The 17736-nt window shown below is 40.7% G+C and overlaps 1 protein-coding gene across 1 annotated transcript; it reads right to left on the bottom strand.

Moving 5' to 3' along the window:
• Window positions 1-9623: 9623 nt before the first annotated feature.
• On the bottom strand, window positions 9624-15543 carry LOC311255442 (protein unc-119 homolog B-like). Its single transcript, XM_084349920.1, has 5 exons — window positions 15129-15543; window positions 14042-14155; window positions 13725-13824; window positions 13375-13547; window positions 9624-10598 (listed from the first exon to the last, which is right to left on the bottom strand). The coding sequence occupies exons 1-5, from the start codon at window positions 15358-15360 to the stop codon at window positions 10486-10488; spliced, it is 732 nt and encodes a 243-aa protein (XP_084206046.1). The 5' UTR covers window positions 15361-15543; the 3' UTR covers window positions 9624-10485.
• Between the last annotated feature and the right edge of the window lie 2193 nt (window positions 15544-17736).

Genomic DNA, 17736 nt, shown 5'->3' with positions numbered 1-17736 from the left:
GCTTTGATGGAAAATAATGCTCTCCTGCAGTGCCAGGTTAGATCTCAGGTGAAATGAGGTGTCTGTGACAAGAACAGTAATTGCTCCCTCTCCATTTAGACAGACACTCAGGCTACATGGAGCTGCTAGCTGGTTATGAAGTCATTCTATGATTTTACATTGCATAGAGGTTAAGATGTCCTCTGTTATTGTTGTTATCTTATGTTGTTATGTCATGTCTATGTTATGTTGTGCTATGTTATTATATGTTATATTATGTTATGTATGTTATGTTATTATCATGTTATGCTATGTTGTGTTGTTGTGTTATGTTATATTATATTATGTATGTTATTATCATGTTATGTTATGTTGTGTTATGTATGTTGTTATGTTATGTTATTATCATGTTATGTTATGTTACATTGTTATGTTACATATTATGCATATTATGTTAAGTTATATTGTGTATGTTGTGCTATGTTATTATCATGTTATGTTATGTTATGTTATGTTATGTTACGTTGTTATATTATACGGAAGCCCTAAAGGGCCATGCATTCATACATTTTATTTCCTCCGTTTTCCAGTGATAACGAGTTAATTTCATTTGTTTTCTCGAGATCTCGAGTTATTATCTCAAAATAACAACTGCCGTTTTCTCGAGATAACGGGATAATTTTCTTGAGATCTCGAGATAACGAAACTTTGTTTTCCCAAGATAACGATATAATTAATTTGAGATCTTGTCATTATAGCTGGCCAGCTATGTAGTTAATGATGACATCAGGCTCACTTAGATTGCGCCGCCGATGTAGCTGAAGCCTTGCTAATGGTCTTTTTAGATTACGCACACTAATGTGTATATTATCTGTAATAGCAAGGCATAATGCTATTTCAGCCTGTGTCAGGCCTTGATTGAATAGATATGTGACGCGGTGATCGATATGCTCCTGCTCCTCTGACATTGCTACACTGAATGATGTTGTCCTGCAATGATTTAATATACTACACTATGGTTTTGTTTTCTCAAGATCTCGAGAAAATTATCCCGTTATCTCGGGAAAACAGCAGTTGTTATTTCGAGATAATAACTCAAGATCTCGAGAAAACAAATGAAATTAACTCGTTATCACGGGAAAACCAAGGAAATAAAATGTATGCATGCATGGCCCTTTAGGGCTTCCCTAATATTATGTATGTTATGTTGTGTTATTTTATGTTGACCCTAACTGATGTATTGTGAAGTAATGTTATATGATGCAGTGTGATGTGATATATTCTTATATAATGTAATGTGATGATGATATCTTATGATGTGATGTGAACTTATATGTGATTGTATATGATGTATTATAATGTAATGGGATATGATCTGATATGTGTAATGTGTTCTCTTATGATATAATATCAAGTCTTCTTATATGTTATAATGTGTTTGGGTCTTATACAGTATGTGATATCATATATATGATGCATCCTATTACTTATGATGTGATGTGATGTAAAATAGGACTGGGCGATATGGCCTTTAAATATTATTGCCATATTTTTAGGCTACATTGCAATACACTATACATATCTCAATATTTTAAAATCTCCTAAATGCTAGGGTGGGTGGCATAATCAAACACCACAATATTTCTGACCATATACCTCAGTAACGATGTTAGGGATGACTATTGGTACTTAACCCAAATTTAACCCAATGAGATTTTTGATGAATAATCATCAGTAATGTGGATATAATGACTAAGTTGGCACAGACAAGTATTAGAAGAAGTAGAACAGTCTGGTAAGTTCAGAAAATTGAATCACCTCATTGTAATTCAGCCTTTAAAATTACGATGTTAAGATATCCAGTCTTAGAAGATATATAGTCTTGTATAAAGATAACAATATACCGTAATATTGCTATATTGCCCAGCCCTAATGTTATATGGTGTGATCTGTATGTCCTAGTGTAATGTCACATTCTATGGCTCAAACACGATGTAATATTATCACATATGATGTGTTTTGAGCTCTTATGTCATAGTATGCGTGTTCAAGACCTTTGCTCTATCCAACCCTCATCCCACCCATGGCCAGATCTATTGTAAGTATTAATTCATATTTAATCTGAACTTGTTTTTAATCACCTCCTGAATTCATTTCCATCATCATCAACATTAACCCCTCATCTTCAACGTCTTTTAAAGACTAATGCAACGCTCTCCATCCATCAATCATCTTTGCCTGGTCCAACCCTCAACCCACCTGTTCCTGTTGCCCAGCTCTCATCCCTAATCCATCACATCCAAAACAGCTGTGATCAACACTCCACATTCTCCATCCACTTCTTGCCAGATCACAGTTCAACCCTCATCTAAACCTGATCTTACCCACTCCCTCTCCTCTCCCTTTCAGCCCACGTGACAGGCCGTTCTAACCAGCTAAGTGGAAGATTAGCGGCATTACCTCTAAGTCAGCCTCCTTCTCGGCCAGGGCAAGCCTGGTCAGCTGAGAGGTTTCGTCACATACCTCAGGTGCTCTCACAAAAGTAAAACAAGTGCCTTTTACGGTTACATAAAACGCACTTGTTCAACTCATCAGATTGTGACATTGATTTACAGGGAAACCAATATTTCACAGCATGCAACACAGTCAGACACTGTTTCTTTGACTTATGAGATCATGCTGAGATTTATAGTTTTCTTTAGTTTGTATATGTAATCTGATTACTTCTAATGAAATAACCCGCATGTGCGTCAAACAAGTTAGTTGTGAGAACTAATCAGAGACAGAAATGAGCCTTTCGTTGTGCACCTGACTTAAAGTTTTTGGTAAGGATGAGTTAACATTCCCAGCACCACATGATGATCTGTGCATGTGCTGGTTCTGAGACGGGCCGCAGGGTGTTTGTGTGTGTGTGTGGCAGTGGGGGGGGGGAGTCAGTGAGGGGAGACAGATCAGGGGGAGGGTGTGACTGTGGTCTGCTGGACCATAGAGAGAGAACAGTATGTAGGACAGGGCCTTGCACTAGCTAACCTATCCTGGCTAGAGCCGTGGTTGGGCGTGCTGAATTTCTGCATGCATGATCAATGGCACTGAATAAAAAAGAGAGGAGAAAGACAGCGGCGTGGGGGGAAGGGAGGGAACAAGTTGGAGCGATGGGAAAAGATACGGGGAGAATAAAAGTAGAAACACTTGACTTTAGTTGTGATTATAATACCAAAGAAAGTTACTTTTAGCTAGTTATTATTCGTTTAAAGAGAGTGAAGAAGACAGCTAAAGAGGTAGAGATGTCTGGCTTTTAAAAACCTTTCAGAGGCTTAAACAGCTATTTTTCAGGTTTTTTAAAAATCTGGTAAAGTACACATAAAAGCAAAACAATTGTGTGTGTGTGTGTGTGTATGTGTGTGTGTGTGAGGGTGGGTGGGTGGTTGAGAGTGGATTTCAGTTTGCTCACATAGCACTTTTTATTTCTTCCTTTGCTCTCTCCTGTCGGCCTCCCTCTGTCTTCTTGTCACTCTGACAACTTAAAACACTGCGATAGTTTGTCCACTCCAGGTCTTCACAGCTTTTGTTTCCTTGACCACAGCTGACCCAGAGTGGGAACCCATTGTCTGTGAGCGACCTTTGAGCTGCGAAGGGCCTGGGACCTGCACTCCACCACCCTTGAGGCCATTTGAAAGAGAGTTTAGAAGGGGAGTCGAGATAAAAGAGGCAACTTTTGACCATCTGAAAAGCTAGTAGCTCTGTCAGCTGTGTGCCTTTTAGAGCCCGAAACCATCATTTGCATGAGATGCAAAAATGTAAACAAGCAACAAGTAGTTCCAGGAAGACCTCACCGAATTAAATGCAGGCCACGGATAATGAAAAAGGATTCGAATGGAATGTTTGTCGATGGATAAAGACTCACAGTACAATCAAAAAAGTCTTTTAAAGCGGAAGCCAGGAGGCCATTTTAAAGCGCTCCATTTGCTGTGGGTGTTTTTTCCACCTGGCAGGTGGCGAGCCAAAGAAATCATGACATGAGAGAGGGGAAGGGAGGAAACGAGCACACCTGTGGTTGAGCCAGGAGCTCCACCTCCGTTCTCCGATCACAATCCCTCCATCCCCCAGGGGAAGGTGTGGCAAAGGGAGAGAGACAAAGGGAGGAGAGAAAGGGAGAGGAAGGAAGAGATTGTGGGGGAGATTTACAAGCCTCTTCAGCAGTTGACTGAGGGCTGAGTTAACCTTTTATTAATCGCGTACGCACACAAAACAAACTGGACTGACGGTGGTGGGAGGCTCAGAGAGGCTTCCAAAGGCGGCTGTGGGCTTCCTACCACAACCTATTTACCCTGATGACACAGGACTATTTCTGTCTGTCTGCTGTATGAGTGTAAGCAGCAGCAGTGGAGATCTACGCTGTAATACCACACAGACTGTTGGGCTAACAAACTCAGGGAAACACACCCACACACACACACACACACACACACACACACAGAGGCGGCACAAAGGCTTCTGGTTACAAATCAGCAGAGACCTAACACTTAAAGACAGATTGTCAATACTGCCCTTGCCAGCATGGAAATTGGTATGGGAATCACAGTTTGTTAAAGGACTGTCTATCCATCACTGCTGTACTGAGCACATTATTAACTCCCAGATAAGTAATTATCTGTTATCTATTGTCACATATACAAAGCTTTGCAATGAATGACACTGAATTACAGCATCCATTCAAACCAAAAATGAGATGTTCATTCAAAATTGTCACATGGGTTTTTCTCTGGTGACACTATGAGTTTTTTAAAAGGTAAAGTACGATGTTAAAGGGGCACTGTGTAGTTTTCAAACTCAGAATTTTAATATTTACAATAATAATGATGTAATAATACAAACTCGCAAATATTTACCTTTTCCATAACTGAATAAACAAGCAGTTCTCAGAGGAAAATAAGGTCCCCAGAAGACTGTTTAAAGCTGAAAGGTGGCAGGGTCCGCCACATATAAACAAAGTTAAACAGTATGAAATTGTGTTGTCCTTTAAGGTCGGTTTGTTTATTTAGTTCATTCAGTCATGAAAACAAATGACTAGGCATAAGATTTCCTCCCAAAAACTACATGGTGCACCTTTATTTTCTTTTTTCATGGACCGTCTGCCTTGACCTCCTTTCAAGGGGTGAGATGATGTCACTTAGCCATTGCTGGAAATGACATCATGACACATACAGATGGAGTCACGACCGTCTTGGAGAGCATCGTCGTGCCGACCTAAAGGAGAGGGGCTGTGCCGTGACTCATCATCTCTTTGTCGGAAGATGAGCTGCGGGTAATGCAGTGTTAACACATGACGGATTTCACACCAGGGCCCTCGGAGCGGGACGGAGAGAAAGAAATTAAAAAGGAAAGAGAGAGTGAGACAAGTGAGAAAGAAAAAAAAGAGAGAGGACGAGGAAGTGTAAGAGAGAGGGTGGATGGGTGGTGTTTTTCTTTTTTTTTTTTTAAGGGAGGGTGGTCCAAAGAGAGAGAGTTTTGTTGGTAGCAAGAAATCCACACCACCTCTCCTCAAAGAGTCTTAGACACTCACACACACACACATACAAACTCTATCACACACACACACACGAACAAGTAGAGTTGCACTGCGTCCCTGTATCTCTTTTAATCCTTTTTCCACTCCCCCCTCCATTTCTTTTCACAGGACCTATCAACGCCATTCCTAGCTGCTATTTATAGGACATCACTGTCCCCCCTGTCCCCCTGCCTGAGTGCAGATCTCTATGTGTGTGTGAGTGTATGTGTGTGTGTGTTCAGGGGAACCTCAATAAACCAGTGCTTCTCACTCCTAATCTCAATGTGGTGTGATTCACTGAACAGGATATATGGGAAAGCCAGTTACAAAGATAGGTGTGTGTGTGTGTGTGTGTGTGATGGTGCAGGGGGAGGGGGTGACGGAGGCTGATTTATCCCACCTGTCCAGTTGTTTCCGGTGCGTGCGTGTCGATGCACGACTGACTGCTGAAATGTATTCCACGAAGGCCTGGGAACACACAAATCATCCCTGGAAAGTTGGAAAGTGTGTGTATTTATTACTGTGGATGTGTGATGGTGTGCGCATGCATACGCCAACTGTAAACAGCCAAAGTGGATATATTGAGGCTTGTATGACAGCCACACGTGGTTCGGTACAGTACAGCTGCTTTACTTGCGTGCTGCAGTGTGCAGGCCCAGCAGCCTGATGGAAGGCTGCGGTCATTGATTGATGAGCTCACAGTTAAATTGTGCCCTGCTTTGTGCTCTAATCAGCAACTGACACATTGGATCTTCACACCATTCGTCTTTATGTCTTTTTAAAGGGATATTTGACTTTTTGTGAAAAGGCATGGTTTGACAAAACTTGCATATGCTTTTTTTGTCAATGTCTGGAGGCGGTTTGAAGCTTTTGATGATTAATTAGGTAAAATACCCATTTGAATTTCTGCAAAAGTAGTAAGCTACCAAAAGTTTGTGTTTGTATAGGTGCTAATGTCACCATTACAGCTACACTAAACAATCATTTTATATACACTACGGACCCAAACTACTTTATGTAATGTGCCAAACACAGAGGTCATTTCCTCTCAACTCTACCGAATGTTGAAGTCATTCATTTAATTCGTAGTAGGCAGCCGTTTTAAAGACATAATATGTAACATTTCTGCATTAAAACGCATAAAGCCAGCTTGACCTTTGTTAGATATTTTGTTGAGCTGTGTACTTGCAATGTGCCAAATCTTTCCAACAATGTTCAAATCCAGAGAAATTCCAGTTTTACTTAAGGTAACAGTACGTTTCATTTGGTCACCTGTTGCTGTAACTTCTGGGGAAACATCAGATGGTACATCAGAGAGAGAGGGAGGAAGTCGGCAAACATGACTTTACCTCAGGGTTGCGGTGTCCATCCACTCAATCTTCCTGCTCAATGCAATAACCTTACGACTCCATGGTCCCCTTACCAGTTACGCGAACCTAAGACCCTCGGTTACATCTGTGGCATCCGAGTGTGTTTCTTTTCTGCGGGCCGCTGTTATTGTGTTTCTGTCAATCATCCCATTGGTATTTGCACTTTCTTAGCTGAGCTTCCTCGGTATAGCTAGCTGGCAGACTTTGTGTCTATTTTCTGAGGCTAAACACAGCTAAAATATGGACATGTTTTGCAGAGATGCAGACACTTTTAAACCCAGCACTGGGATGTAAATGACACATGCCGAGAGGGATGAGAGTTGATCTGACTTCCTGCGATAGTGAGGGGAGACAGTTTTGGACGTTGCCATCAGAGCGACAATGGGAAACAGTGGTGACTTAAGGTGCTGTGCTAATGAGCAACTCCTGCCTCATGGCAACTCCTTGGGCAACTCCGCGCTACCTCATAACGCAGAGGTCATCGTCAACAACGTCATTGTCTATCACAATTATTCACTGTGGACCTCTTCATATGCAGACTTGGTAGACATCGCCCAGCCCTACTTAATGTGGTTTTAACAATAAATACAACAACTGCTGTGATCCCATGCTACTTCACAATGCCATTGAGCTACCCCTAGTGGTAGAAATTCCATACTGTGCATTTAAATGAAAAAGCTCTTATAAACCCTATGTACGCTTCCTGCCCAGCACAGAATGGAGGACAAATACGTTTAGCGACTAGCTGGTGAACAGTCATGCAGGTCAGGGTTATCCAAGGAGGGTTGAATCAAGGTGGGTTGTAGATACCTCACAAACATTCTGCCTCTCAATCACGGGCCTTCTTCAGCTGTGTGAGGTGACCTTGATAACGACCCCACAGAGGTTACAACCAAGTCAAGTTGACCTAGATTCAACCGTCCTTCGATGTCAATGTTGTGTTTACAACAGAATTCTACTGCTCTAGTGTCTAAAAAAATAGTATTACTGCTTTAAAGAAACACATGCAATCACATCAAACCTTTGAACACTTCCTGTTCACATGACATCACCATAGCTGCATTATTGGATACCCCATCAGGCCATTAGCAGTTTTAGAAAGTAGCCAATCATGCAATGTTTTTGAGAGATCACAATCATCATTAAAGTAATTAAATTTACACAGTAACAGAGATAATCCAGCTTTCTTGAGTGTATAATGGTTAAGAGGAAGTGATAACTGATACTACTCAACTGCATACAACTAAAAGTGTCAGTGAGAGCACCAAAATATATAAGGAGACAGAACTGAAGCAGAAGTAAAATAATAAAAGGATCTTGTTTGAGAAAAGATGAAGAAAAGCTTCACACAAAGAAATGTAAAAGGAACCGAAATAGGAGGTAAACAGGAATAGCAAGCAGAGGGTCTGTGTGTTCTTATATAATTCAGTGTATGTTTCTGTGTCTGTGTGTATGTGTGTGCAGCTGTGCAGTGACAGAGCGCAGGGAGGAGAGAGCAGAGGGGGTCCATTGTGGGTCTTTGTGTGGCTCAGATTGTCCTCTTCTCTGGGAAAGTGGAAACTCAACACTCCTCTCCAGAGGTCTGGTTACCAGGTGAGAGAGGAGGAAAGAAAAGGGGAAAAACAGAGCGAGGGAGGGAGCGCTGCATAGGTGTGGAGAGAGGAAGAGAAAAAGGCGAGGCGAGGGAGAGAAGACCGTGAGATTTTGGGGCATGAGAGCTGGAAACTGAGAGAGGCTGAGAGAGCTCAAGAGATGAACATGGAGATAGGAAGGAACAGCCTGAGAAAGAATAAACAGAGAGAGGCTCAGATTGTGGTTTAAATCCCACAAGACTCCAAAAATGGATGATCAAAGTGCAACGATCCTTAACAAATTTCAAAATGTATTGCATGCTCATCTCGGTCATCACATGTGGCCTGTAGATAAAGTAATGATGTGGAATTAAAACGATATTATCAGCGTTATGTCACATCTGCAGTGAAACCACAGCCATAAACCAATATTAAAAGACCAGATCATGACCCCATCTGCAGTTTTAAGCAAAAAACCATTTAAGAATGTCATCATATCTCAGCATAATAATAAAAACCACTGCTGTGATCTTTTGCACAATCAAGCAGTGGCACTCATTTATAACCTAGTTATAATATAACTCCTCCTAGTGGCCACTTTCGGGACTTTTCTTCTGGTCCTTCTCGGCCTTCTCATCTTCAGAAAAGAAACAAACATCACACGTTTTGTATCTGAAAATTGTACATTTATTTTATTTGATCACTTTTTACAAACTATATATATATTCATTTTTACAAACACCACCTTTAAACCCTGAACACCAAAGTTTACAGAAGTACAAAGAAGAAGTACACCATCTAGCTATAAGAAAAGACCACTCAATTCCGGACACTTTCCAACTTGATTTTGATGTTTTAAGACGATGTGCATGATAAAGAAAAATCAAACTTAGATGGGGAAGTAGAACATTTGATGTGGATTTTCAAAAGAAGATAGTCTAGCCTTTTTAGTGGACCAGGAACACTTCTTTTTCTTTTTTTTTTCACACTGAATACCACATAATTTCTTACAAGTCTTTTCTCTTTTTTTGTATCATCACATGCATCATGATATTGGATCATTTCTGCCGCTCTCTAAGTATTTTCCACTCAAGTTTGTTCATTAAATGAGGTTCTTTTGATTGGTTGCAGCCCAAGGTTACAGTAACATTGTAATTAATCGTCACCTGATTTATTTCCATGTCGCCTTCAACGAGAGTAAACTGTTAATCAGACCAAAGAAAATAGTCATAATCTCAATCTTATACAGTACTATTGTGGATGCGTCTGTCTGTCTGTGTGTGTATGTGTGTGTGTGTGTGTGTGTGTGTGTGTGTGTGTGTGCGTGTATGAGAGTGAGAGAGGAGAGGGAGATGGGAGATGGGGAGGGGGATCTCAGGAGTGACCATGTGTGTTTGACAGGAGTGTTTTTGTGGATGGTTTCTCTCATTCTCCCCCGATATTGTCTGGAGTGGATTGTGGAGGCGGTAGCTCTGAGAACAGCTGCTTCTGACAAACACTGCGTAAACACTATGTGTGTCACCCGGGGATTGAGTGTGTGTGTGTGTCTGTGTGTGTGTGTGAGTGCTCTGAAAGGGTGGTAGGAAACTTTTAAAATTGCTAAGAGGAGACTAACCATCAATCTGAGAACCGTTTGGTCTGTTTGAGACACGTGTCACATGGTCACTAGAGTGATGAGCTCTCTCTTGGTTTAAAACAGAGCTGATCCTAATTAAGAACGGATAAATGAACCCGATTTGAGCCTTTTTTCTAACAGAGGCTTCCTGTTGACGACTGATATTGATCTCCTGCAATATCAAACACACCCCTTGAAAACAAATCCCGACGAATTCACCTTTACAAACCTAAGAGGCGACTGTCTGTAGCTGCTGCTTGTGCATGTACGAGTGAATGAACTGTACTGTATGTTTGTTCAGCCATGTGCATGCATGTGTGTATATCTATAAATGTGAGTACGTGTGTGCATGCACATGTTCGTGTGCGTGTGTGTGTGTTTGCATGCTAGAGCAGGCAGATATCACTGTCCTCCGTTGTAAGCATAGTCTGCCTTGTTGTGCATGACCAGTCTGTTCTCGACGAAATAGAAGCTGTCTGACCGGGTCTCATAAGGACACTCCACCATCTGACGGACTGAAACACAGACAACACAGACACACGTCAACACATTTTTTGTTTACCTTTTTTTTTTTATATATCTAAGCAACTAATAACGAAGCTTCAAATAGCTAAAATGACTGGGTTGCTGTTATTGATTACGCTCTTGAAATGTCAAAATGCTGAGGTGGCTCTGTCACCAACACGGAGGAGCTTTGATTGAGGCCAACATTGCAAACAAGTGGCACTAATGTCCCTCAAATTATAATAATAATGTCACAACACAATCTGTGGTGCTGGGTGGGTAGTTAGTGAGGAAAAGAATGCATGAGCAAATCTTAATTAGGGATCATACATCTCGTCACATAACACAAGTTTATTTTATATGAACTAGGACTGAGGTTATTTATGTCTCTTAATATTTTACTGACGAGCACGTTATGTGGATTAAGAAGAGTTATTGCTCATTGTAATTGTTCCTCCTCTCTACACTGTGCTGGCAGTGGAGCAGCTAGACTGTAAAACATACAAGACCAAATCCAAAGTCCTTGTTCTGTTCCAATATGAGGCTTCAGCAGTCTAAGTTAGCCAAATGAATTGGGTCTCCACCAAAGTTTTCTGTTTCTGTTTCTCCCGGGCAAAGTGTCCTTGCTGAAGTGCAGCAGAGGGGTACTTCTTGGTGGTTGGCACACTGGCAAAAAAAAAGATACCCACTTGATTTGGCGAGCTCAGACTGCTCAGTGTCGCTTCAGATGAACTTAAGAATTCATTTTTACACAGAACTTTGGATTTTGTTCCCCATGTTTTTATCATGTCATCGCACTAGGAAGGGATCTCTTTACGGCCAGTGTGGAGCAGAGGAACGATTGCAGCGACCCATAACTCTTTCAAATGACATATCGCATGTATTGTATTAACTTAGACTTAAAGAAAATGAAGCTATCCTTTCAGAATTAAAGTAGTTTCAAGAAAAACACCTTTTCTCATTAAAGGCATGGGGCATAATAAAGATTATCCTGACCAAAATAATTGCGGATTACGATATTATCCTGATAATCATCAGAAGATGCTTAAAGCTTTTAAAAGGGCACTAAAACATACTGGAATCACTTTATCCTACATTTTGTTAACAAATATTTTTATTTTAGAGGACATACATCTGTTTGAGCGAATATCCGTTTTAGTGCAAAACAATCAAAGAAACTTAAATAAGGTCATCATAAAATATTACGTCCCCCTGCGTAAATGGTGGGAACCTCGTCTCCCTGTCTTTATTTCCACACAGCAGATTGAACATTTCTTTGTGGGGGATACGATGGGCAAGCCGGGCCGTCAGCCGTGGTGACAGGCTTAGGGCTTTGGAATGTCTGGAATGATGCGATTGTACATTATCGAGCTCGACAACTTTTTCAAGCCACTTGTGATGACAGTCATGATGATCCTGACGAAGAAAATTCAGCGTGACAAACTGTTTTTATCCGATCCAGGAAATAATCTTATATCCTCGCCACAGTGTTCCATTATTATTATTTTGAGGCAATGGTGGCAGATGGTACTTTTTAGTATTTGTTCCACATTGTTCTTAGTTTTGGTTCTAGTGCTGTAAGTGATTTCAGCACTAATATTGCTTATATTTGGATTATTAGATCATGATTAAAGGGCTATTTCCATGCACTTAGCCTTATGCTTCTTTTGTGTTGGCTTTTGTTTCGTTGTCTAGATAATAATGTTGTTTATAATCTAGGTAACGTTCTGACTGGGGTGGTCCACCACTCCTGAATTAATTCAGAGGAAACACTGCTCCCATCCCGAATTCTTGATGTGTAAAGGTATACAGCAAGACGCTCAAAATCTAATCAGATCATCTACTCTACAACTATCACTTCTTGTTCAAGAGTGACACATGACAAGGAAGGAGTCATAAATATTCTAACAAAGGAAGTATTATTAGTTGGAATCTCTGATCTGTTCTGTTGGTATTTACATGGTGTACAGATTACATTAAAGGTGCAATATGTAAGAATCTTATCCAATAATTAAATAAAATCATGCTAACCAGCTAGCCCTGGCCTACCTTAGTGCAACCTACCTAACTGCAACACTTCACCAGTGCCCTGATCTCCTAGTCTGGACTGCTAGATGCATAGGTAACTATGCTAACAGCCATAGTTAGCAGAAGTTAGCAGTTACTCGAGTGATTTGCTGGCCCCTATTTGTTTTTAGGTGAGATGGCCAGTTCTTACATACTGCACCTTTAAAAAAAATTCTGTCTTCTGCTCGATGTTCAACATTCAGGAAAAGCTGAGATCCATCATATAACATAGAAAATACTTATCATAATATGGGATATATCGTGTTTCCCATCTAATTCAGGGTCCAGTTAAAGATTTTTGTGACTACGTTTCGAGCCTTGCTTGCTCAGGCACCTGCCTACATTAAAGAGCTCTTGTAGCCATATAACAGCAGCAGGACTCTGAGGTGCTGATGAGGGTTTGTTGATTGTTCCTCGCTCCAGGCTCCAGACTAGAGGAGACTGTGCGTTTGAGGTTGTCGCTGCTACGCTTTGGAACACTGTTGACACTTTTTAAAAGCAACTCAAGACCTTGTCTAATTTGATATTGTTTATTTTTCCTTGTTTTTAGCTGGCTGTCTGCTTTTAGTGTCTGCTGCTCTCTCTCAAATTTGCTTTCAGCTTCTTTTTTTCTTCTGTGAAGCACTTTGTGACGCCTGCTTTTGAAAGGTGCTGTATAAATAGACTTATTATTATTCAAGGAATTTTGAGGTTTTCCTCATAATGGAGAAGATGACTCACCCAGGCTCTCAGACAGCTGAGGGAACTCGTAGATGTGCTCACAGGTGTTTCGGCTGTTTGGGATACAGAAGCCAAAGTCAAAGTCGAAGCTCTTCAGCAAGGTGTCGCGGAAGTAGTGCCTCTCAATCATGCGAAAGTTGTTCAGAGGCCGGTTTCCAACTGTGAATTCCACCCTGATTGGAGGATGATGATGCCACAGTTAGATCGGTTCTTGTGTAATTATACTGTCACACAGCTCTGGATTAAATTAGTGTCTAGCTGGAGGAAACTATGCTGCAATTGTTTTCACTGTTTGCATACAGAACAGGTGAGTGTGTCTTAGGTGTGTGTGTGTCGTGTGAGTCACTCACGTAGCTCCCACGGTCCTCAGTCTCAGGAAGGCCGGAGTGAACTGGTACCGTACGAATCGACCGGCGCTGGCGTCCGCCTCTCTGTTCTCCTCGTCGTCCTCTGAAGCGCAAAATATGGGACCGAGATATTTGAAATAATTCACACCAAAACCTGGAACCTGACAATGTGCTTAAGGCAATCATTTTGAGCTAATAACAAGAAGGCAGCAGGGTCAGTACAGTCATATTTAAGTGCTTACAAGCGAGAAACTTTATAGTCAGCTGCTCCATTTGCCTCACAGAACAAACAGTACAAGGAGTGGGCTGATGCAAATTACCTGTATGTGGGGGTTTGGCAATCTCAAACAGGACAGTGCTGGTTTCCAGGTCTCTGATCTTAAAGCGTACAAAGTCGATGTTATAAATGTTGTCCTCAGGTTTACAGAGGTACCCTGCAACAAAGAGAGACAGCTCATAAACATTTTTTTCTTTTTTAAACAATCATTAAATCAATTACTAAAACAGTTGCCGATTAATTCAATAGCTGACAACTAACTGATTAATCGATTCATTGTTGAAGCTGTAATGTACAAACAGGCTGCTTTGAAGGCGCCTTGCAAAAACACTGTGCTTTATTTAACACACACATATTTTGCTTGTTCACAGACATGCATATACACACATACTGTACATGTGCTCTGTTTCTAACCATAAAATAAGATAAGGCTCTTATGATTGCTGGGTTACTGTGACATTACGGAGTTGTACAGGACAACAGGCACATATAAAACAAGAATATGACGCTTTAGCGACAAACAAACGCTGATTATGACTTCACAAATTCAAATCTAGTCTCTCAGGTGAAATTTCCTTTCAGATGTCATATGTTGCCTCGGCAGCTGTTAATGTAGGCTACAGCTCTGCTGAGAATCTGCCATGTTGTCAGTATTTTTCTATTCAACTGAGACCGCACAGAGGGTTTTCTCTGCCTGTGGTTTCACAGTAGTGCCTTGTGATGTCATTTGTATCTCACATCTTTGAGAGTTTGATGTCACAGAGACACCACAGAGATCCTCCTATTATTAAATCCCCAGTGTTTATTTAGCTGCTTAAAAATAGAAACTGTATTTCCGTGAGTGAAAGGTCGTCTAATGACGTCTGACAACTGTTTGTGTTGTCACATGTTTATCATTTTAAGATCATTATCACAAATGTGATATCATGTCTGTATTTTCAAATGACAGTCACGTGATCCTGCTCAAACTGGACGTCATCCGCTCTACTTTTATGTAATGTGTACATCTAATGTATTCTGTCCAAGACATCATGCTCACACAGCGTACTTAATGCAGCACAGGTAGCACACAAAGCATCCCACGTCCACGTAAACAAGAGACATTATCGGTGAAGGAGACAGCCTCAAACCTCTCGTGGCCACCCGCAGTCCGAGCACATCCTCCGGCGTGATGTGGCCGCTCTGTGTCCGCAGGTCTTCCTCCGTGACGGGCCTGCTGTCCACCTGGCTCCTCCGGGACTTGAGCCTCTTCAGAACCCCTCCGCCAGGCTTGCGGTCCCGCGGAGGAGCCGCAGTGCTGTGCCCGCCGCCGGAGACATTTTCAGCAACAGGCGCGTCGCTGCGGGCTTTGGCTCCGCTCATCGTCTCTCACGCTCTCCGGCTTCCCTCTGTTCCGGCGGCTCTCCTCCGTCTCCTCCTCTGATAAATGCTAGAGGAATAAGATGGCGTCGTGGATGTCGAGTGTCGGCAGAAGTGTCGGTGAGCGGTCAAGCTCTTGTTTTTGTAAGCACATGCTGTACAGTTGCTATGACAACCCGTCCTGTGAGGAGGGTGTCGAGTGGTTCCTCGAGACGTCCACCAGGGGGCGATGGACCACCTGGAAATACTCACAAACACTGTATCCAAATGTATTCAAACTACTGTAGTACTAATACTGCTACTACAGCTGTTAATGATAATAAAGACTGGAGTATAGTAATGATAATGAAACATGTTGGCCTTTTGTAGTTCTTATTATTTATTTTAGCAATACCACAATATCATTCATTCATTCATCTTTATTTGTAGAGGGACCATGTACAATATCAAACATAAATGTTGCCAAGACAAGCACAAAATACACACACACGATATGTTATTCAAGGTAAACGCAGTAAAAATACTGTCCTGACGTATAGATTACAATAAATATTTATGAAGTGTAAATAAGTGTAATGTAGCCCAAAATAACATATTGTTGAATCATTGCCACTTAAGTACTAGCATGTAAAAGCATTATTTTAATATAATAATAGTAATATTGATAATAAAAACTTTATCTGTACAGCATCTCACACAAGAAATGAATGTACAACATAAAGAAATTACATGTAATATGCTCTTCACATAGTAAGGACAGAATGAATATTAAATCAGGGATAAAATGCCATAAATTATTGGAAATTAGACCCAACCCAGTTGTTAATTATAGTAGCATCTGCATGCTGCATGTTGGAAACCACTGGTATGGGAAGTATTCAGATGCTTAAGTGAAAGTATTAATAACATACTGTAAAGATACTCTGTTACTCTCTGTAAGCCCTGCATTGAAAATGCTATTTAAGTCAAAGTCTGCGAGTATAATGTACTTCAAGGGTTACATTTAAAGCAAATGGTGTACTATTACATATTATATCATTAGGTAATTGTGACTTATTACACGTAAGTCCAGGATTTCACTGTTGTAATTGGTTGAGTTGACTCTAATATGTAACTATTTTGTACAGGACTGCACCTGAAGATTATTTTCTTCATGGATTAAACTGCTGATTATTTTCTCCAGTAACTGACTGATTATTTGGTCTGTAACAGTTCTAACAATAGCAAAAAATGCAATTATCCAGACATCTTCATCTCCGACAGTTAAAGGTGCACTTTGTAGTTTTGGGGAAAAAACTAACTAAATAAACAAACTCTTCATTTTCATGACTGAATAAACTGAATAGACAAACTGACCTTAAAGGACAACACAATGTCATACTGTTTTTCTTTGTTTATATGTGGCGGACCCTGCCACCTTTCTAGCTTCAGACAGTGTTCTGGGAACCTTATTTTCCTCTGAGAACAGCTTGTTTCTTCAGTTATGGAAAAAACAAATATGTCTGAGTTTTTATTATTATATTAAAATGTGGGGTAAATGTCTTCTCCAAAAATACATAGTGCCCCTTTAAAATAAAATAAACTCAAAATTATTACTAAATGAATCAAAAACAATAGTTGAAAGGAAAAGCAGCAAATATTCACAAATGACTTTTCAAACGATTATCCAAATAACTTCAATTTAAAAATAATTCTCTGTCAATCAACCAACACACGAATCTACTAATTAACCAGCTATGCTTATAAAGCCTATATTGTTGGTTATAGTTTAATTTATAACCAAATCTTACATTTTTATAGACTGTGTTGGATGCACAAACATAATTTCCTTTCACTGTGTGGTGTTTCCTGCTTTGATGCGCTGAAAACGCAAATGACCGCAGTAAAGTCCCAGGAGTTATGCAAAGCAGTGTTTATTGTGTGAGAGCTGGTGGTCACGTCCTGCTGTGAAGATGCCGCAGGTAGCGTCAGCACTCTGCATCAAGCAGTGAGAGCTATGTGCGTCTCATTCCTTCTCCCTGTGTGTGAAGTGGCTCCATGCCTCAGTCAGAACCTGTTGGTCCAGTCAATTGAACAGAGGACTGCAGTCAATCTTCATCAATCTGAATTTACAGAGCATTTCCGGTCAGAAATGTCAAAGTAAAAGAGCCCAATGTAGAACTGTATTTCTGATTTGATCTCAAATCGTTGTGAGTCACTTCAGCCCATTCATTCAATTTATTTGTTGAGTTTTCTGTCCTACATGGCATTTATTTACTGGATACTCAGCTTAAATTAATTTCCGCTGAAATGTCACGCTGAAAGCTTACTAAAAGGCATCCTTAGAAGTAGACAGTGACTCAAGAAACAAGCTGTATTTCCCCTGCAATTTCTTTGCTA

This window comes from Pagrus pagrus (genome assembly GCF_965226575.1).
Source record: "Pagrus pagrus genome assembly, chromosome: 3".
Lineage (NCBI taxonomy): Eukaryota > Metazoa > Chordata > Actinopteri > Spariformes > Sparidae > Pagrus > Pagrus pagrus.
Note: the sequence above shows the minus strand (reverse complement) of the source record. Positions and strands in the feature narration are given on the sequence as shown.

Coding starts and splice junctions, on each gene's coding strand:
- LOC311255442 (XM_084349920.1), bottom strand. CDS start 15,360: ATGAGCGGAGCCAAAGCCCGCAGCGACGCGCCTGTTGCTGAAAATGTC. Junction 14,156..15,128: donor ACTGCGGGTGGCCACGAGAG/GTTTGAGGCTGT, acceptor TCTTTGTTGCAG/GGTACCTCTGTAAACCTGAG. Junction 13,548..13,724: donor CTGAGGACCGTGGGAGCTAC/GTGAGTGACTCA, acceptor TCCTCCAATCAG/GGTGGAATTCACAGTTGGAA.